Genomic DNA, 22,410 nt, shown 5'->3' with positions numbered 1-22,410 from the left:
ATCAGCAAACATTTATTACATATCTATTTTGTGCAGCAAAATGAGGATCCTAAGAGTCATGGGAGTTGTGGCCCCAGCCGCCCCTGCCTTTGCCAATATATGTGCTTGGACCTCGCTGATTTTCCAACCCCCCGCCCCCAAACATACAATTTAAGATCCACAAACATGACTATGTGCTTAATTGGTTACAAATTTATTCCCTAATTCATAATTTTTAAAACAACAAAATTCCACATTGTGGTTTGAAACATGACAAAATATACTCGTTTAAGGTTAAATGCCATATTAAAACAAACAGTATTAAAACATACATACCAAAACAAGGCAGCTTTCTTATACAGCTGGAAGCGTATCATCTTTTAGCTTCCATGCATAAGGCTTCCCTCTCTGCTTACCATTTTTATTCACGCCCAAGGCCTTTTTCCCTCTGACCTGTGTGCCTGACCTACAACAGCAGCTGACCTCCCGCTTCTGGGCCCTCCCCACACCGTCCTATCCACAGAACCCAACTACACAGCACTGTTTCAAGAAAGTTAAATATTGTTATACGGAAATTTTTTTTAATAATTCCTATTTTCTACCGAATAGTGATCTAGTATATTCAAGATCCTCTTTATCCATCAAACCATTTCTTTCATTTGTCTCCTCCAATGCTATTGGTCTCTTCACTGTTCCCCAAACTTTCCTTCCACCCTTCTTTTCATCCCACAAATGTCCAGTGCGTCCCTACTACGTGCTGAGCATCTTTCCAGGCACAGAGGACACACCAGGGCCTTCACGGAGCTTACCCTTCAGTCGGAGGAGAAGACATGAACAAAGATACAGCAAGTCAGGTAGTGGGGGCCGCTATGGAGAAAAATAAAGGCGGGGGAAAGGGATGGGAACTACAGCACAAAGGGGTAAGGAATTACCAGTTATGCAGGACGTTCATGGTAACATGACATTTGAGTACAGATTTCCTGTAAATTAAGCATTCATGCTGGTATCTGGAGAAAGAGCAGGAGGGTAGGCAAGTGCTAAGCCTCTGAGGCCAGGGAGTGTTTCGTATGTTCAAAAAATAGCCAGGAGTGTAGTAAAATATGAGGTCGCACCCAGCCAGGGAACAAGTCACGCAGGGCCTTGTGGGCCTGTGTAGGGCATTTGACTTTTACGGGGAGTGAGATACGAAGCCACTGGAGACTTTTGGGCAGAGGACCAATACAACGTAACATTTAAAAGCACCACTCTCCCTTGGGGAGGGGGTTGGGGAAGAAGAACAGAAGCGGGGAGTTTAGTCAGAAAACTGTTATAATAATATAGACAGAAGATAATGGTGGCCTGGGTCAGGAGGAAAGCAGTGGGACTCCGGAGCAGTCAAGTTCATGTTCACTCTTGACACGGCGCCTTCGCTGATTCCAGTTCTCCATCCAGCTTGTCTCTGTGTAGTCCTGCCAGAATCTATCTTAAATTATACCTCCTTCCAGAAACCTTCCCCAGCCAATCCCACCTTTAATGACTGCCCATTTTTCTGAGAACTCCTGTTGACAACTGCCCTGATTGGCATGCAGTCTTACACTTACTTATCTATTTAACTTCTGTGTCCTTTTACCATATCCTCGAGGAAAAAGAAAGAAACATAATGTACAACTCTTGGTATCCTCCTTTTGCTGCATAAAATAAATATTTAACAGACGCTTGCTGATAATCAAACGGAATCACTTAGAAAGGTCTGTCCCTCAAAGAAACGATCACGTACCCCCTTCTTCAACCGCCCGAGTCACAGAGACGCCTGACCCAGCTCCCGAGGAAACCTCGGCCACACGTCACCTGGAGCTACGGTTCCCAGCAGCTGCTGACTCAGCCACAGCCGGGTTCTCTGGAACAACGTGTGGGCTCTGGACCAGCAGCAGCAGCATCGCCTGGGAATTTATTAGAAATGTCAATACCCAGGTCGGCCCAGATCGAATGAATCTACAACTCTGGAGGTGGGGCTTGGCAAGCTGTACTCTGAGGCACAACAGTTGGAGAACTATTGCTCTCGCTTAAAGATTTAATGCATGACCCTGTTTTTCCACGGTGTTTCCGGAACACTTCCAGTCTGGCTCGTGTCTCCTTCACCTCCATCCTCATCATCAGCCCAAGCCTTCCAGATGGCTCAGCCCATACAGCGCTGTACACCCTCGTCTGACCCCATCTCCTGTTCTTCCTTGCCCTCCCGGGCCCTTGAAGTCATGAGCCATCACTCACAAACTTTTCAATACTCTTCCTCTCTTATCTGTGATGCTTCCTTCACCGTTCTGCTCAGAAGGAAACCCGCCTGGCCCTGAGAACACTGCTTCTTCTGCTGTAAAAGCGTTGCTCATACCCATCACAGACCTCCGGCCAGGGCAAGCCGCCTCCTTGTTCCCCGTTACCATTTAGTGTTGGACCGTACAGGTATCCTCCTTGCTCTCCAATACGACTTCCAAACCACTTCTCTTCCCTGCCCCCAAACTGCAGGTCCTGAGTCAGGTGTCACCTGCGACCTGCCCCCGTCTTAGCACGGGGCTCACTGTCTTCATCCCCTTTATTAGTCTTATCATCCTCGGTGACTTCAGCAAACACATCGATGATTCAGCCAATACTTTGGCCTCCTCGTTGTTCTCATTTTAATGTCTTTAGCACCAACTGTATTTTTCCACCACTTCACCTCAGCCACGCCCCTAGCATCATATCCTAGCATTACCGTCACCAGTAACCACGCCATCGCCCTAAATCTCAAGCATTCTCCTCTCACACCATCAGGTTGGCTTCTCTAGTAGTTTGCCCACACCAGCATTTGTCACCCTCCTTAATCCTCTAATCTATAAATTGATTCTACCACTTTTTCACTATTCCTACTCTTCCTCATGTTCTTACTTCCCTCCTAAGCCAGTTTAGATTCTAGGATCCAAGACTATACATAGTTCTTTTCAAAAATCTTAATTCCCCTGCCCGTTTTACTCTTGGTCTAACTCAAGGTAAAATCTCAGTTCCTGGTTAAATCCATCTATCTACTTATTCCTCTCTTGCATCTAAACACCAGAAGACTGTTGGAGAAAACTCACGCCACTGACTTGCCAACACTCAAGTCACGGTTAGGACCGCAGATCGGAAGCCCACTGCCCCTCTCTAGTAAGTTCACTTCCCGTTTTTTGAAATGATTCCTATTTTACATCTTGTCCTCTTTTCCTCAAATCTGCACTAGTTCTTCACTCCCCTGTATGTCCACTTTCAGCTCTGTTCATCTAATATATTACAAAGAAAGCAGACACAATCAGAGGACTCTCTTCTGTCTGAAACCAATGCCACCAGCTTACCTGGCTCTAAACCCACACTCTGCCCTCCTTCCGACCAAAAAGAAAAAAGTGCTCTGGCCGTATTTAAGGCCCCTCCCTCTTCAGTGTGCTGGATGTAAGACACTTTGCTCCTCCAATTATCCTGTCTTTACAGCATCCGCAGTTTCTTCCCCTTACTGATCTTTCCTAATAATACAAAACATGCCGTCATATCACCTACATTTTAAAAAGCCTTCTTGGAACCCACACACCCACCCAGTTACTGCTCCAATTCTTTGCTCCATTCCACAACTAAACAATACTGTCTCATCCTCACCTACCAATGAACGACTCCAGGCCTTCCAGCTGGCAGTTCATCCCCAGCATTCCAAGTAAAACAGCTCTTACCAAGTTCACCATGACCAACATCCTACCAAGGCCAATGGCCAATGATCTGATCTTCAATTATGCAAAGCCAGCACTTCCTCTCCAGAGTCTGTGATATCATAGACTTGCCTTGTTTCCCTCCTACGGCACCCAATTCTCAGTATCCTTCAGACCTCCACGGAAATGCCTCAGCCCTATTTTCTAGTTACGTTTTCTCCCAAGGCGTTAAATGTGCACTGATGAATCTCAACATTATACCCTCAGCTCACATCTCTCTTCTGAGCTCCAGACTTGTATCAAATTGCCACTCATCTTCTCCACCTGGATGTCGAATAGACATTCGAACGTAATGAGTCCAAACCATAGACTGTTGTTTCTGCGCCCTCTTTGTTCTGCTGTAAGGAAATGGCCCCTCCCCTCTAACTCCTCAGGCCACAAGTTGAGCAACGCAGACAGATCCCTTCCATCTCACCACACACGCAGCCATCTTCAGTCCTAGCAAGTTGCCCTCCAGAACCTAAGCCATCACCTCGCACTTAGACACAGCAACAGCTTCCTGGCCTCCCTTATCACTTTTCCTAAGGAAAAGATTTCCTAAATCTTCCAATTCCTCCCCATTTTAACCAGAACACAATTCAAATAGCCACCATGGAGAATGACCTGGCCCTTGCCCACTGCTCCAGTCTTATCTTACTACCTTCTTTTTGTTCTCTACACTCCAACCACACCACCCTTCTTTTTGAATACCCCAAACGCATTCCTGTTGGAAGACTCTGCATTTGCTACTCTTTCTGCTTGTAATGCTTTCCTCCCCTGTTTTGACAAGAGGGTGTTTCTTATCATTCAGGCCTTTTGCACTCTAATAGCTAAAGCACTCAGGGTCACAGTATCTTGTCTTCTCTGCAGTGCTTGTTCGTTCCTGAAATCATATTCCTTGCTTAGGTGTTTACAGTTTTCTTTCCTCGGTTAAATAATGCAAACTCTATGGAAAAGAACTTTGTCTTGTTCATGCTCTTTCCCAACCCGAGAAAGCGATCAGCACACTGTAGTCATGGATACAAGTGTCAACTTCTGGAGTTTCGTGTCATTGATATAATGATTTGTTTGGCCCCTTACAATTTTCTGAGCCTTTAAAATAGGCATCAAATCAGTTTTGCCCAAAGTATAAATACAAATTCTGCAATAGCAGAACTGGTATTTAATAATGGAAGCTTCTTGTTATCTTTCTAATGTATAAGTCTCATCATACCTGATCCTGCTTAAAATCCATCAATGGCTCCTTATTGGAACAAACAAAAATCTTAAACTGCTCAGATAGTCTGACCTAAATTTAAATTTTCATCCACCACTATGTCACTCATTTGATACATACAAGCCACATGTAATTATATGTGGTTCCCAAATGTATATACTTATTCACCAAACTGTCCCTTTTTGGAAAAGCAATCACCCTTTCGACTCCTCACCCACTCTGCTTGTCTATCCCCTCTCTGCAGGCTTTTCTGAATTCCTAGATGCTGTTAGGTCTCCTGTCCTCTATCTGCTTTGCTTCCTGTTACCTCCCTACTCCTAAAGCCAATTCCATCTCCTCAAGCGTAAGAACAATTATCCTTTTTCTTCTTTTATACACTCCATTTCTCCTCCTCGAATGGATTTATTCAATTAGCTTTTAGACATGATCAAGTCTCTTTTATTGAATGTAAAACAAATAAACCTTTCTCTGCTCCACAGTCTTCTAGCTACGCTGTACGTTCCTTCAGAGCCCCACGCCCCCAACAACTGTCCACACTCACTATTTCTGTCTCCATTTCCTTGCCTCCCCGTAACCTCAACTGACTCCACTCTCAGGTTTCTGCCCTCATTGGTCACAGAAGTGACCTTTGCAAAAGTCACCAATGACATCCACATTGCTAAACCCATGGGCATCTTTCAGTTCTCTCTTCCTGCCACTCTTTTATCTTAATTTCCTAGGGTCCTGGTTTTCGTCCTGAAGAACAAGTCCTCTGGAACCTGTGTCCTGCCTCCTTTGAAGGTCCATCTTCTCTACCAGACACGAGCGTCCCTTCCTGTGCTACATTTTCTCCTATAAGCCGTTCTCCTCTTAAGCCACGATCATCCCTGCCCACAGCTTCAATTACTATTGCCTGAAGATGTCTCGCCAATTTTTGAGATGTTCAAGGGGAAATGCTGCTTAGCTAGTTGGCTAGCTAGGCCTGGAAATACAATGAAATCTAGAGGCTTAACTATAGTTACCCCAAATTACTAAATCCAAAATCAAAGGCAGGAGCCCTTCATCCTCTCTCCTACAAAAACCACCCTGCTCCTCTACCAAATCATGACAATACACTGTCAGTTTTACCTTCTGATTTCCTCTCACACGGTTCTCCTCTCTAGCACAAGCTATCATTATCATTCTGTCACTTAGGCTGCGACACAACAACAGCCTAACTTCTTTCTGCACTCTCACTCCCCTCTCATCTGTGTAGATATCTTTAAAAAAAAACACAAATCTAATTATAAACTCTACTTCACCCTACTCCCATCCTACTTAAAATCTTTTAATGGCTTTTCACTGCCAAGTATGTATTCAGAGTCTGGCTTCCGATGTTATCTGAACTAAACTGTTTCTACGTTTTATGATAACTCAATTTACTATTGAGTCTAATTCTCTAACTGTATAGACCAATTAGAATGGCGAAATAATGATAAACAATGAGTGTTCAAAGATTAGCCTAACTATAACCTGAATATAAAGTGCTGTTTTTATTATCATTACTTTACATTTGTTTAGTACAAAATGCTTTCAAAACGTTAACATAGATTATCTCAATAATCTGTTAGGTATGAATGGTCCCGTTACAAAGATCAGGAAACTAATGCTAGAAAGGTCATACACTGACAAACGGCACCACTAAGACCAAAAATCGTATCTTTTGACTCATGGTCCATGATGCCCGTGATTTATGATAAAGCCATCAGTTACACTTTATTTCTAAAATGGCCGATACACATTTTTCAAAGATTACTCCATTCGTGTTCTCCTAAGAACCAGCATATCCTTTTCACAACCTTGAAAATCAAGGTATATGCAGTTTAGTAACTTGTCTCAAGTAACTAATGGATATAGAAATAGAATGCGGGTCACCTTATTTTCACTTCTCTACTCTAGCTTGTATCATGCTGAATGGTAGCAATGATAAAGCGGACACTATTGAACAAATAAAAGAAGGTGTGATGCAACAAGCTCCGAGGCCAGACAGATGAGGGTTCAAATCCTACCTCTGCCAATTCTAGATTGTGTGACGTTAGCAAGTTACTGAAGTTTCTGCTTTCTCACCTGTAAGAAGATAATAGCTAACTCCAGTGACGTTGACAGCTAAGTAAGGTATATGCCTAACATGTTATCACTCAATGCACAGTTTAAAGTAAACAAAACCAAACCATAGCTTCTCCCAAAAGAGGACAGTGTGAAAAGAAATGAGACATAGAGTTTGAAAAACAGATGGCGGGATCAAATATATGGTGATGGAAGGAGAACGGACTCTGGGTGGTGGACACACCAGTGTGATATATAGAGGATTATTACAGAATTGTACACCGGAAACCTATGTAACTTTACTAACCATTGTCACCCCCATAAACTTTAAATCAATAAATTTAAAAAAAAGGTGGGACTGAGTTTCCAGCTCTGCCATTTACTAACTGTAACGCACTCTGTCTCTCTCCTCACTTGTACAACAAGATGATACTTAGCCCTGTGCCCTGCTGTGAGGATGAAATGAGATAATGTATAAAAGCACTTTCTTAATTGAATAGCATCATACAAAAATCATTATTATCAGTGTACACACACTCTCTATCACTGTGTCATCAATTCTTTGAGGACATGAGCTGTCTTCAATCATCTCTGTGTCTGGAACAGCTGGTAGCACAGTCTTCTCCCATTACAGGCATTCATCAAATATTGGCTGAACTGATTTATTAAGAAGACAGGATTAACCTATGACAAAACAACAGCTCAAAATGAAATCCAGACGTTCATCCATATAGAATATGAGGAAAGAGAGCCTGGTACCAGTCTAGCTGAGATTAACTCAGACAGGGAGACTACGTCCCGACTTCTGGGAATTTAAATACGTGGCCTATTAATTTTGTTTACTGGGTATAAATTGTATAATCATCAAACAAGTAAGTTCCCTCAGTATAGGAATCATGTGTATGTTTCCCACCCTCCTCCTTCCCTGTTTTGGACAATGAAGAGAAGACAGAATAAACGAATACTTAATAGTATTGCACCCCTCCAAACAGAAGTTTCGAAAAAATAACAGGGATGTTCTCCATCAGGAGGCAACTTTAATGAGGGTCCGCTAGTCACAAGGACTTAAAGTGCTGATCAAAGGGAGACATGCTTCACATAAAACTGGTTTGTGTTTATCAAAGTGCTCCCCACATGAATTCAAAGACATCCTTCCACTAGAGAAAACGCTCTGGGGTAGTGAGTAGTTGCTCTACACAAATGTTCAAAGCGAAATGTTGGCTTACAGTAGTTTTTATTAAGCATCTACTATGTGCCATCCACTGTGTTAAGCATGTTTCATAGATTATCTCCAATCTTCACAATAATTCTGCGTGATAGGCATTATTTTCCCTACGTGATAAATGAAGAAACTGAGGTTCAGAGAGGTTAGGCAAGTTGTTCACGGCCACACAACTGAAAATGACAGAGGTGGCGTTTAGACGTAGTGAAGTCTCTGGAAGCCATAATTTTTGCACCATACCATGCTGTCCACTGATGCTACCGAATTCTCTAAAAAGGAAGGTGACGCAATAGGAAAGTGGGGAGGAGATCTGGCAGAGACACATACAGAGCACACACAAGATGGCATTCCATCTCGGAGTTCTAGACACACAGGAGCAAACTATCGAGCCACACCTAACTCACAAACTAAGATGCTGGAGGAGCTGTAACTTCTACTCTTCAGCTCTCGAGGTTCCACTCAGAGATGCTGACAACTGAACACAGTTCAGTGATTTTTCTAGAATGAGCAGAAATAGTGCCTTTAGCTCACTGCTGGTACCAAACCAAGCAGCAAATGGAGGTGATACATGTTTCACAGCTTTGTCATGTTTTCCAGGATCCAAACATTTTTGCACAATTGGGTGTTTTTGTGGCATACGGACTGCTCCACCCAATCCACTCCACAGAATTTTAGAATTAGAAGAGGTTCTATTAGCTTCGGGATATAGAAACTAGGCTCAGAACAGCTCAGTGATTGCTCCATGTCACACAGCTGGGTACTGGCCTAGACAAAACTCCCATCTCCTATTCCTCGTCCAGTAAGTTTCTCCACAGCAGGTGCTCGGTGCCTCCCACTAGTACTCGACCATCTAGATTTCCTTTTCTATACCTGGGTGTTATGCAGCTACGGCCCCTTCTGGACATTTTCACTAGCACTGGGCTAGACGATGCAGATAATAAAGAGATAGAGCTGACAAACATTGTGCTCTCCAGACAGTGCTACCCAAACGTTCAGTTGTCTTGGCACACATAGAAAATGGTAATGTCTGTGTGACACAAAGTGGCAAACAAACTAGAGTGCACATGGTCCAGGTGACCCAGGGAGCGTAGGTCCCACCTGGATGCTCCAAGGGTTGAGCAGAATAGTTATTTTCACATACCTGGAACTCAGTCCAACCTGTGGCCTTTGGGCGGGGAAGCTCTGTTCTAGGGCTGAGAAGTGAAGGGGACTGAAACAAATGTACAAATATGTGGAACAGCTGTGCAAAGGAAATAACTGAGGAGACTGTCATTGTCTGCTTCCATCAAACATAAATGAGTGGAAATGAGATTAATTCAGTTTGCTTCCTTTCATAACTCTTCTTACAAACAAATCCAAAGACAAAACAACCCATCCTCTGGTCAAAGACAGCTGAGCAGTCCCACTGACGAGACTGCAAAGACCCCAGACACAGACGCCTAGTTCGCAGGGAGATGAAAACTACTGAAAGCATGTAAGGGTGTCAGAAAAGTTCTTGACTTCTTACAAATACTACAAAAATAAATCAAAGAGGGGAGGAAATTACATTTCAAGGTCATATTCAAATATGAAGGGAGAAGCAGGAAAAGCCCCTCCCAACACACACACACACCCCTCTGTGACCAAACTCTGTCTCTGTAAACCTAGTGAAAATTCTGCCTTCTAATATTTATAAATTTAGCCTGCCTGAGCCAAGTAGGTTTCTGCAATTCCAGACATCTAGGATGAAGGGCAAAGGGCAAAGTGAAACTTCCAAAAGCTGGCTCGTCGCCAAGGGCATCACGTCTGGGAGACTCCCTTAGCAACACACAACAGCTCAAGAGAGGACACCGCCATCTTTGTAAGGGACTGCAGATGTTCTTGTTTTCACAACTAAAAGCAGGGGTGATTTTTCCCCCCCGTATTATTTTCCCTGTCATTCTCCTAAAAGTTATCACATTTCCTAATTTAAAAACCTCTCCAATCCCAGTGTGTTTCCCTCCATCCCAAATGACAATGCCATCGTTAACAATAAATTAAAACAATGTAAGGTATTAAGTTCTTGGCCGATATAAAATGTCTGGTTATTAATGACTATTCTAGCTGCTATAGGCTTGGTTTCTAACTATGGGCAAGTCATTCTTTGTGACTTACTTACTTCCCTCATAAAATTTTAGTAACAACAGTGACCTACAAGACTATTGTAAAGGACAATAAAATGATTAGATAAAAACCTAGAGAAGCTTATTCCTTGTTAAGAATCGCGCCTCCTATTGGCTCTCAATATCTAAAGAGATGGTTTGATTAGCAAAGTCAGTGTCCCCCACACAAAACACAGGTGGCTCCTGCCCCACCAGAAGACGGCAGCTCTGGAAGGGACAGGCTCACCGGCTGCCCCGTTCGCCTACTGCAAACCCACCAGCAAGTGCAGAGGATGGCACTGAACTGGGAGCTCACCCTTGCGCCTAAGTCTAACAAGATAAACAACATTTTTTAAAAAAAACAACCAATGTCACAATCACTGCTAGGTTTGAAAAACCTAACACCTGGGAGTAGAAGGGGACGTGGCAGTCTGTGCTCTGTGGGGAAGGCCGTTTGTGCAAGAGCAGAACCGCAGCTTTCCACTCCTTATATGTGCAAGTGCAAACCCTCACCCACAGCACTCTGTACTCACCCAGAGGTACATCATGTCAGACCGGGCTGCTCAAACTCAGCGGTCAGTTGATCCTGGACTGCAAAACGGCACTTCAGTGAACTGAAGGAAAGGAGGTGCCAGAATGGGGGGCTACGGTTCGGGGTGGGAGAAACCCCCCCAAAATCACTTGAGTTTAAAAATCTAAAAAACGACCGGTCTCCTCCCCCCTCCTCCCTCCTCTCCAGCTGACTGCTCTGTTGTTCTCTCTCCTCCCTCTCTCCCTCCCTCTAGCTCCCTCTCTCTCTCTCTCTCTCTCTCTCTCTCTCTCTCTCTGGGAGTTCCTAGCCCCGTGTGTCAGATCTGGAGTGTACAGCACACTCTCTGTATTTGCCTTCAGGGAATCTGTCTCTGTCATTCTACTTCTAGAAACACAATCATCACTCATAGAGATTATTGCAAAAGGCAGGGATGGGTGGGGTTAGTAATAAACCACCGGCACCAGTTTCTAATGCTAAAGATAAACTAGTTTAAGATGGGTTCTTTAAACATAAATGAAGCAATCAAAAAACTCTGACCTCCAAGATCAAGGGGAATGAGCCAAGCCTCCCCTCTGCCCCACTTCTTCTGCGGCCCCTCGCAGAAGCCAAGCGTGAACACAGAACCTGCTCGGGGGCCCACGTTCCCGCCCCAAAAGGTCGGCCTTGCGCCACTGTTCTTGATAAAGTCTCACCACTGCTAATTCTGACTCTCAGAAGATTTTAAAACACAGGAAAAATGCTATAGAAACTTGAATAAGTTTTCCTCTTGTTTGTTACCACTGCCCTCGTTCAGACCGACAGAGCCGCCCTTCTGAAGGGAGAAAGGATCAGGTTTTCCACGTCAAGTGGATTCTGAGCCCCTGCTGTGTGGCAGATTCTTTATTAGGCATGGGTACAGCGCAAGGTACAAAGCCTGGGCTTGAAATCTGGGTCTGCAATTACTGTCATCATGGCCTGGGAGACGTTATTTCACATGGCCTCTGTTTCCTCGACCAAAAACTGGTACAATACTCCTTTCGGAGTTGGTGGAATTAGATCTCATGAAGTAAACTATCTGCCGTGTTCCTGGTGGCCACGCTTTCTAACTGAGTTCAGTTCAAACGTTTATTACGTGTTTCTTGTAAGCCAGGCATACACTTATCCACTATGTTCGATGGTGAACATCAAATCATCTGTCCTCACGGTGTTTATTCAGAAAATAGCTGTCTTCTCCATACACCAATGCCCACGCTCTTTCCTTACGTGCCTACCCATTTCTCCATGTTCAAGTCCAAAAGCCCACCCCCGCTGTGTAAGTGCCTCTCCCTCGTCTGTGAGCCTGCTGCGGTAACAAGGCATCCCCACTTCTGCCAGTTGCCACTACAGGTATTCATGTATCTACCAGTCTTAGCTCCTTAGCCACACCTTTCAGGGTACAGTTCCTCTGTTTTTGGCCATGGAGTCTTTAGCATAGGACCCAACACACAGTAGGTGCACAATACATTCTCAAAGGTTCTCTGTTTTGAGAAGTATTTCACTCCTTTGACTCATTAAAGGAAAAACAAAATAAAACAAAAACAAAAACAAGAGGCCTACCGCCTTCCAGCTGCCTCGGGGTTCTGTTTCCCTCAGACATGTTCAAACAGCTCTCTCCTGTGTATAAAATCTCCAAGTAAGGTCTGAGAGTCTCGCCCTGGAGGCCGGCCGCGCACAGGTTCAGGTACATTCAGACTCCCACCTAGTCCCACCCCCAGCGATGCTCAGGCCAGAGTTACCTGCCAGATGGAGTTGCTTTTTCTCTTAGAGGGAAAGTAAAGTCCACACTTTTCCTTTTCTTCTGCACTAAATATGTGCATTTTCTCTCCTCCCACCTTAATCTCCCAGCTCATTTAAACTTGGAAGGGCAGGGCAAGTATTCTTTTCGGCCTCACCCAAACCTTTTCTTTTTCTTTATGCAGAACCTATCAGCTTCCTCTGAAGATAGCGCCCTCATTTCCAGTAAAAAAGAACTTCCAAGTCTAAAACTGAGGGTATTTTCAAATAGGAAAACAAATCTTGACTTTCCATAAACTGTTATTTAGAGTCTTTTACATTGGTGATGTCAAAAAAATGAATACAGTTTTAAAGATGTTATCTCTGTATTACTTTTCAAAGTTGAATTGAACTATGGTAGCAACGTGTAGTATTCGCTCAAAAGATGGCGTTAATCAAATGAATGCTAGTGTCCTTTCATTGTATTACAATTTTAATACAGTTTTTTCATTTCTTAAAATGTGTATACATTTTTGGGGCCCCCTCTGTACGTCTGTAATCAGTATTTGTACGCAACTTTACTCTAGTCACCACACCTCCTATACTGCATTCAAAATAACTACATTAAAATACACTAAGAGGTCCTAGTCCTTCCAAGCTCTTTGGAGACACAAAATTGTTAATATTCATTCTTAGCAAATATAAAAAACCAAATACAATAAAACTTCACATATCTGTCACTTGGTGGTGTTATCTTTTAAACAAGTTTAGGATAGGATAAAGATAGCCCTACTCTCCTGGAGCAAAGGAAGAGAAAAATACACAGAGAAAATCGAGCCTCAAAATGAAATAAGAAAAATCTAAATGTGTCACAAAAACTGACTAGTACGTACAAAACTCCCATGAGCAGAACCATTACAAACAGGAAGAGTTCATAAATTCCTACCCTAAACTAAATGCATCTCTTCCTTCCCTGATCATCACAACTTTAAGAATTGGGTGGATACCCTGGTCAGAAATCAAGCTCTTCTGTGTGTTTCTCACACAGACACACACACCCCTCCAAGAATCCACAGCCAAGCTAAGTGAATCTTTTCATTCATGCTCCTGCATGCCCACATTTCCCTACCTTAACAAAAAGGAAGAAGAAGAAGAAAGGAAACAAAGAGGTAGGAGGGGAAAAAATTGTCTCGAGTCATTGAAGTCAAATAAGGAAACCTATGCTTTATAGCTACGCAGGATTCGGATTAAGAGACACAAAGGTCGAATAGTTCCACACGAGGAAGACACTGTGAAAAGGACCACGTTCTTACACAAAGGATTAAGACGCACACGTACTTAATTCTATCAGGAGAACATTCTATCACTGCCTGACTCGGAAGCGTGTCAGTATCAGCCTTTCTATTAGTTCAGAGGAAAGAACGTGTGAATTTGAGCACCAGAGAAGGGACTCTACCAGGGAGAGCCCACAGGGGAAGTCTGGCATACTCACTTCTGAGGAAGAAAAATCAGATTATCTGGGACAGCAATTATGTGCTTCCAGAAATTCTACCCCTATAGCACATCCTGAATTCCTGCTTCCGGAAGTGCTGGACTTTGTAAGGTGACGAGTGTGGTGGGCAGGAAGGGTTTGGAGCCACGTTTTAGACTCCTGCCTCCAAGTCTAATAATTCAAAGTCTAATGAAACTGTATGCTTTATGCAAGTTTCTCTGTAGGTGTAAAAGGCTGGTGGGGGGAGTGTATACATCTGGGGAGCCGACACAACTTCTCAAAACTATACCCTAGAAATCAGGCACTGAAAATTTTTCAAAAGAAATTTGAGGCAACCTTCTGTGCATAATTTAAGCTCCTTTCACTTTTCAGGTCTGGTAAAGACAATACAGACTCACCACAACAATGAGCTACAGAAATGGGCAATATATGGTCCAAATGAACTTGACTTAAAAAAAAAAAGTTGAAAGAATGGGGCTCTTTTAACCTTGTTTCCTGTCAGCTTAAAATAGCAAGGGTTCCCACAGGGCAGTTCTCTAACAGAATTCTGCTGCTGGAAATGTGACCCATGGAGCAGTATCAGCAGATTAGCATCAACTGGGAGCTTCTTAGATATGAAGAATCTGAGGTCTCATCCTAGACTTACAGAAACAAAATTGACATAACAAAAGCCCCAGGGGACTGACCTGCACATTTAAGTGAGAAGCTGGTGTAGACAGAGCAGTTCTCACACAGCAGCAGAGACTGCTGGAAAAAAGGAGTGGAGGTGGTTGCCACCGCCAGTTACGGGATTTGAACCACTAGGAAGACAAGTGAGGATTCCACCCCTGCTTGCTGATTTCAGTGTAACACCAGCTACTATTTCAGAACATATTATGTGCCAGGACTCCGCATGCATGATCTCATTGCATCGTCACAATATCTCAGTAAGGTAAGCTCTCCGTTGTCTTTTTCACATATAAAAAGAAATTGGAGTTTAAAATGGTTCCACAATGCTCATGGTCTCACAGCAAGTAAGTGGAGGGGCCAAAAGTTGAACACAAGTTTGTAAGATTCCAAGATCGTCTCAATGACACCACACTTATTCACTGATAAAAATCAAATCAAGACTGCCAAAATCACTGGAAAGTTTACCCTGCAGTCTGCCTCTGCCCATCTCTGAGACGCCAAACAATAAATGATGGAGAAGAGGTTTCGGACACACTGCGTGTGAGTTTCCAAAGGCTGGGGCTCCAGTCAAATGGGGCTGCTATGACTGACATCATTAAGAGAATGGTTCCAGAAACACCAGTGAACTGTGGTTACCTTTGACAGTGTCTAACAAGAGCTCCAGCTGCAGACACGAGCAAAGGGTATACCTCAAAGCTCACCTCTCGGAAAAGCTATGGGTAAATAGATGATTTGTGAGCGCTCTTACCCCAGATCTTAGGAACCGCAGAGCGACCATCCCTAAAAGGGAAAAATGTATTCTCTCAAGAGCTCTATTTGTCCTTACTATGTTTCCATCATACACTCAAATAACCTCCCATAACTTGCTCTGGTATCTCCTCCACTGCAGTTTTGACCTCATGAAACCCCTTATCCCAACCACCTTTCCGTTTATCTACCACCCACTCCGGTCTCATCTTCCACTCCGTCCTTTCTCCAACTTTGACTCCATGGTCCATAAGTACAACCCCTCCCTCGTGAATACCCTCAATCATTTGTCCTCGCCATCACTACCACTTGTCAAAACTCCAATCCAGATACAATATTCTGCCTCTTCTGTGCCTGGGCACAATCAGCTGAATGTTACCGGAGGAAAAAAAAAAAATCACATAACCCACTGACTGACTTCACTACACATTCACGATCACAAACCTCAACTGCATGCTGACAATGCCAAGCAATCCTACGAAAGCCGCCCTGGTAAGCCTTCCATCTCACCAAAATGACTCCTTCTGACTTGCTCCTCAAACCTACTTCATTCTCTCCTCGGCACCCAACTCTGAGCTGTTGCTCTCTCCAAGTAGCTCATGTTAAAAGAGAAGCATTCGGTCTCTCTGTCCACCAAATCTACTATCAAAGCTAGAAATGCATGCAGCTCCTCCTGTTACAATGAAGGAGAATCGTCACACCAAAGGCTCATTTCACTACTTCTGCTCACTCCCCACCCCCCTCCCGAGCCTGCAGAAGGACCGTGCTGTTCTGATAAGCACCCATCGCGCCCCTCTCCACTCCTTACTGTCTTGCCAGAAAATAAACACATGTCCATCTTCAGTAAAACCTCCCCTCTGCTCTCCCACACTGATGGGGACAGTGGACATGGTGTCACCACTCTGGAAGTCAGTGTGGCAGTATCTATTCCGTTTGAAATGTGCATCGCCTGGAGCTTGACAAGTTTGCCTCCAAGGAGCCTGTCTTGGAAAATCCCTGGAGGAGTAGAAGGAACTACACTGCAGCAATCTGTAACCGAAAACAACTTCAAAAACATAAATGCCCAATACTAGGTAAGTGACTAAGTGAAGCATGGTTTTAAAAATACTCTCCTTTGACCCGTCACTTCCCACCAGCTACCTACCATTTCCCTGCTTACCACTTCACAGTAAAACTTCTTTAAGAAGTTGTCTGTCTGTCGCCACTTCTTCACCTCTCATTTCTTCTTCAATCTGCTCAAAATAAAGCTTCCAAGCCCTCCACTCTATTAAACTAACTGGCCAATGTCAACCAATTCCACGTGACTTAATATAAAGGACATTTTGCTGTCCTCAACATATCTGACCTCATACAGGATTCAATAAAGTTGGCAACTTTCTTAAAACATTCTCTTCTTCTAGCTTCTGCAATACTATAACCCTGTTTTCTTTTCCCCTACATCCCTGATTACTTCTCAGTATCTTTTTCTGGCTTCTCCCTCAACAGACCTCTAAAAAGGAAGTGCTCCTTGGGCCTCAATCCTGCATCATCCGCTTCTCTCTTTGAGTTGTCGCATCCATTCCTATTGCTTCAAATACCATCAACAGGCTACTAACTAGCAGTTACAGCCCTAGCCTTGACCTCTTCTCATGCTCCAGTGTGACTATGCAGCTGTCTCCCAGGCTAGTCAAACGTAACATGCACAAAACTGGGCTCTTAAATCTCCGCCACCGCCACCCTTGAAACCTGGTTCGCTCTTGCTCTTTCCTTCCTCAGTAAGTGGTGCCTGGCAATTATACAAGCCCGAGCCCCTACCCTTATTACCTCTCACCCCTTACATCAAACCCATGGGTGAGTCCTGTGTGCCTGACTTCTCTGGACGCCCACTGCCCCACCTTAACCAAAGCTCCCATCACTCTTTCCTACACATCACAACAGCTCCTCCACTCCCTTCAAAACATTCGTAACAGCAGCCGGAAGGACTTAAGACGAAAATCAGATCATATTACTTCTCTGGTTCTACAGCTTCACGGTGCACTTCATTTTTTTTTTCTATCCGAAATCCTTATAATGGCCTTTAAGGTCCTTTATGATCCGCTAAGTGGCTGCCTTTCCAGCCTCATTTCATACCATTATCTCCCTTTCAATCACTCTGCTCTAAAAACAGGAATCTTGTGTCAGCTCCTGATCTAGAGCAAGTCCATCCCTCTCCCTGGCACCCCTGTAACCCTCTCATTCCCTCTTCCTGAAAGCCCTCCGCATCCTGCCTTCATTCTCTGTAAGGCTGGCTCCTTCTCGTCTTTCAGACCTCAGCTGAAATAACACCTCCTCAGATAAAAGGCAGCAGACCCCTCAGCTAGTTGGCGCTCCATCCCCACAAGCCTGTATTTTCTATTACTGTGCTGTTTACTCTTCCTAGAAGTTACAAAAGTCTACAATTAACTTATTTATTCATTTGTTTTCTTATTTGTTACAGATTTCTCCATTAGAAAGTAATATTCTGTGTATAGTACATACAACTGAGATCTTCTACTATGGAACATTTTATCCCTTGACTTTCATTAGGGAAGGTCAAAGTTATTTGTAGGAGTTTCTGGCACTCAGGCAACTGTCTAACCAAGTCCTATAAATAAAGTTAGAGTGCTACTAATTTTTCCTTAGTTACCAAAAGGACTCAAGTTTTATTCTAGCTACAAACCACAAATATATGCCAGCACCAGTGGCTTTAGAATGTCAGTTTGAAATAATGATAATATTAATATCAAACAGCAGTTCCAATCCAGTCATTTACTTTAAGCTAATTTGAACATAAACATTCCAAAATGCCTCCCTTCCAATACTGTAAATTTATTTTGCTCAGCACAATAACCTAATAGCATCTCCAATCTAAGCTCCACTATAATCGAGCTTGCCGTATAAGAGTTAATTATCTATAGTCTAGAGCAGGGGTGCCCAAACTTTTTTCAACGTTTTTCACCAAGGGCCATATGCAGTAAAATACACAAGCAGCCGGGCCACTCACTCGAGGTGAAGTACGTATTGCCTCACCTGGTTTATTTAAGTAAACTAAATATATTTTTGGAATTTGCTGCGGGCCAATTAAAAATGGATTGCGGGCCGCAATTTGGACACACCTGGTCTAGAATCATGCATCCAACAGAGTGGCCACTAGTTACATGTGGCCATTTGCATTTCATTCCATTTCAATTAAAACTTAATATTAAACTTGCAGTTCTTCAGTCATACTAGCCACATTTCAAGTGCTCAAGCACCGCACAAGGCTTTGGCTATTCTTGTGGACAGAGCAGATACCGTGTTTCCCCGAAAATAAGACTGAGCTGGACCATCAGCTCTACCGCGTCTTTTGGAGCAAAAATTAATATAAGACCCAGCCTTATATTATATTATATTATATTATATTATATTATATTATATTATATTATATTATATTATATTATATTATATTATACCCGGTCTTACATTATATTAAAATAAGACCAGGTCTTATATTGATTTTTGCTCCAAAAGATGCATTAGAGCTGATGGTCCAGCTAGGTCTTATTTTCAGGGAAACATGGTATAAAACATGTCCATTGTCACAGAAAGTTCTACCAGACAGAGCTGTTCTAGACCATGGTGATAACCAGGAAGCAGAAGGCCCTCTACGGTAAGTACTCAGAATATCACAATGTTCATATACGATCCTCAGCAGAAAAGCTCTGCCAGGTTTTCTCTCTAAACCTATTTATTTTTATTTTAGAAATTTTTTGTCCTTGTTATCTGGCTCTTGCCCACCAAATACTGAAGCAAATTAGGAAAGGGAGCTAGGAAGCAGTCGGGAATAAGGACCAGAGGAATGAGGAACATTATATTAGAGGCAGCCACATCAGGAACAAAGCAGACCAAGAGGGAAAAAAATCTAAAAACCAGGTAAGATATCAAAAAGCTCACGTAGGTCAAAATGAGGCCATACAGTGAGGCAAAACCAACAAAAGCTCCTGAAATATCACTCATTTACAGTCCTAAACGATAACTGATGTTGACAACTATGTTAAGCCATTAAGGAAAGTGTCTACTGTTATACTATTAAGAGCATATAAATTATATCGTTATATAGTGCATTTTAGAAGGATTTATTCCATCCATACAACGCAACAGTACATAGCCTTTGGGGGAGGGGATGAGGACGCTCCTAAAATACTGGGTGAATACTATATATCTTTAAGTGATTAAAAATAGCTTCAGAACAATGTATAGGACAGTATCATTGAATTAAAAAAGAAAAAAAGGATGAATTATATATAAAAATGTAAAACACTCCTTGCCTCTAGGGGAAAGACACTAGGGAACTCAAGATTGGAATACGGGAGCAACTTTCCACTATGTGACCACTTTGTACCTTTGGAATATTGAGTCAGATAAATGTATTATTTATTCAAAAAACAGTTATCACCTTAAATTCAAAAAAAGAAAGAAAGAAAGAAAGAAAGAAAGAAAGAAAGAAAGAAAGAAAGAAAGAAAGAAAGAAAAGTAAGCAAGTTCTCTATCCCCAAGAAATGTATAATCTAATGTCTTATCCAGGCTGCAAAAAACTGTTACACGTTTTCCTTTACCAATAACTAGTCAGCTAAATATCTAACACATATTCTATTAGATCTTATTAAACAGCTAACTATACTATTTGAAGTCCCAATAAACTGATTTCGAAAAACTCAAAGTTGAACTTAAAACAGAAATTGTGACGATCATTATTAACTAGTATTAACTTTTTAAAAAACTGTTTGCATGAAGATATATAAATTTCAAGAAAAAATGTCATCTTGTTGGATAATACAACCGAGATGGGGTGGAAAGCTCCCAGGAGAGCTACAGAGTGGTCTCCTGTACCACAAGGGTTAGGTCACTCCAACAGTCCTGAGATTTGAGAATGCAAGTGGTTTCCCAATATCCTTTCTCTCCTTCTTCCCTAGTAACAAAACCCCAGTTTTCATTCCAGGACATGACCATATACACCCTCCAAAACAGGACTCTATCTCCCAACCTCAGCTGCAGGGAGGTGTGGCCATAAGACTACGTTCTGGCCAATGAGCGGTCAGCAGAAATGTTACGTGGGACTTCCTCGGAGTCTTAAGTAGAAACTGCTTCACAGAAATGTGGGAACCATGGCTGGAGGTGGGGCAACTCTCTGGGCCACGTCCTCCAGGCAGACACCAAGCGCAGTAAGGGTCCCAGGTCCTTGACAACCTTGGAGCAAGTCCTCAGTCCTCAACTGCCTACTTCCAAATTTCCTTTTCATGAAAGACTGAAAAAAAACCCTTCTCTTGTTTAAGCCACTTTGGGGAGTGTTCTGCTTTATGCAGCTGAACTTAATTCTAAGGGATGCTTTCAACAGTAAAGTATTTTACTGTAACTTACAAATCAAAATTCAATTTCAACTGAAACAACACAAAGCTTAATATCTTACGAGTGAACAAACCTGATGACGAGGCCAAAAAGTCAACTAAATTTATCCCCCTAATCTACGATTGTCCTTCACCATTCTACACAAAAATGATAGAAATAAAATTTTATTTTAATTCCTGATTTCTAGTAATGAAACGAGAAAAAAAGTCAAATGTACCAGGGGTGCCAAAAAAATGTACACAAGTGGACACTTTGGTCAACGTTGCTCAAGCAGTAGTTCACCATAACCAGAAGTGTCTGGACGCCGATGGTAACCACTTTGAGCACCTCTTGTAATTGCAGGAATCAAACGCAACTTGCATTCATTTTTTGTTACCGGTATATATTGAGTACTACAATTGTAACACAGTTTTCCTTTCTTAAAATGTGTATACATTTTTTGGCACACTCTGTATATACACACTGTCATTTTCATCTTCTGTAAAATGAAAAAATAATGCCTGCACTGCAGAGATGTTGCCTGACCCAAATAAAATTGAGTATACTAACTATTCAGTAAATAGCATTATATACTATCATTAGCATCACAATTAGCACTATAACAGCCAATAGGTAAGTATGAATCAGAAAGCAAAAATCAGATGAAAGCAATTACATAGACAGAAACTTGGGTTTGGGGCCCAAAGAATTCTGGGAACTTATCGAGCCTCTTTAACCAACCTACTTTGTCTTACAGAAAACACATCAAGAACTTCTTTAAAGCTGGGGGGAAAGATGGGAGTTGAGTGATTGTAAGCGGAGAAAAAGAACAGTAGTAAAAGGTTTAAAGTGATTAGAAAATATGATGCATTTGAAATATATAACCTTGTTTAAGCATTTCACAAGTTGTCAATACGTAGCCCAACAAATTTTAAATTGATGCTAGCAGTCTTTTTCTTCTACAGTATTATTCATTCAAAATAAAAATACTAAACACATGTATATAGTTCCTACTGAGTGTACAACAACCTACCATTTAAAAGCAGAATGCCATCTTTGAGAAATAAAGATGGTATGTGAGGTCTTCTCAATGCAGGAAGGCGATTTTTAACCTATGCACTAAGGTACAGGCGGTATATTTAAAACAAAGAGGGTTAATCTCTCTCATTTTTGCACTGAAAAATGTTTTAACTTCTCCAAAACATGCTTTGAAGTCTGAAAAATGAAAAAAAAAATCAAATGGATTCACTTCTGGGAGCCATTAACTCGGCTTTGAAACCATCTCTGGCGGCTACTTTAATCCATACCCACACTGTTCGTGAGTCACACTGCACAGTGTTGTTCAATGCATTGTATTTTGAAAAGTAATCCATGCTCAAGTGACTTTGGGAAACACGTGTTAAGCAACTTTACTATTTGTCAAATTTCAGCTTTTCGTAATCTTCTAACAGGATACTAAAATTAATAGATGCTTTTTACTAATTTCAAATATACTCATAGGAAGAAAACAAGCTATTCCGGGGGTGTCAGAGATTAGCTGACAGGCAGATAGATGCCA

At 42.4% G+C, this 22,410-nt stretch overlaps 1 protein-coding gene across 42 annotated transcripts in view; it reads right to left on the bottom strand.

Annotated features, from left to right (window-relative positions):
* Positions 1-22,410, bottom strand: part of RBFOX2 (RNA binding fox-1 homolog 2) — a 258,130-nt gene that overhangs the window by 127,763 nt on the left and 107,957 nt on the right. For 2 of the 42 annotated variants that reach the window (XM_088796807.1, XM_074326325.2), the window contains exon 1: positions 10,854-11,080. The exons of the other annotated variants lie outside the window; for them this stretch is intronic. In XM_088796807.1, the coding sequence (XP_088652933.1) occupies positions 10,854-10,868 (15 nt within the window). In that variant the 5' untranslated portion in view covers positions 10,869-11,080. Of the gene's footprint in view, positions 1-10,853; positions 11,081-22,410 lie in introns of those variants that run through there. 42 annotated transcript variants of the gene reach the window in all.

The sequence above is a fragment of the Rhinolophus sinicus genome, chromosome 1 (genome assembly GCF_057876585.1).
Source record: "Rhinolophus sinicus isolate RSI-liver-muscle chromosome 1, RSI-T2T, whole genome shotgun sequence".
Taxonomy (NCBI): Eukaryota; Metazoa; Chordata; class Mammalia; order Chiroptera; family Rhinolophidae; genus Rhinolophus; species Rhinolophus sinicus.
Note: the sequence above shows the minus strand (reverse complement) of the source record. Positions and strands in the feature narration are given on the sequence as shown.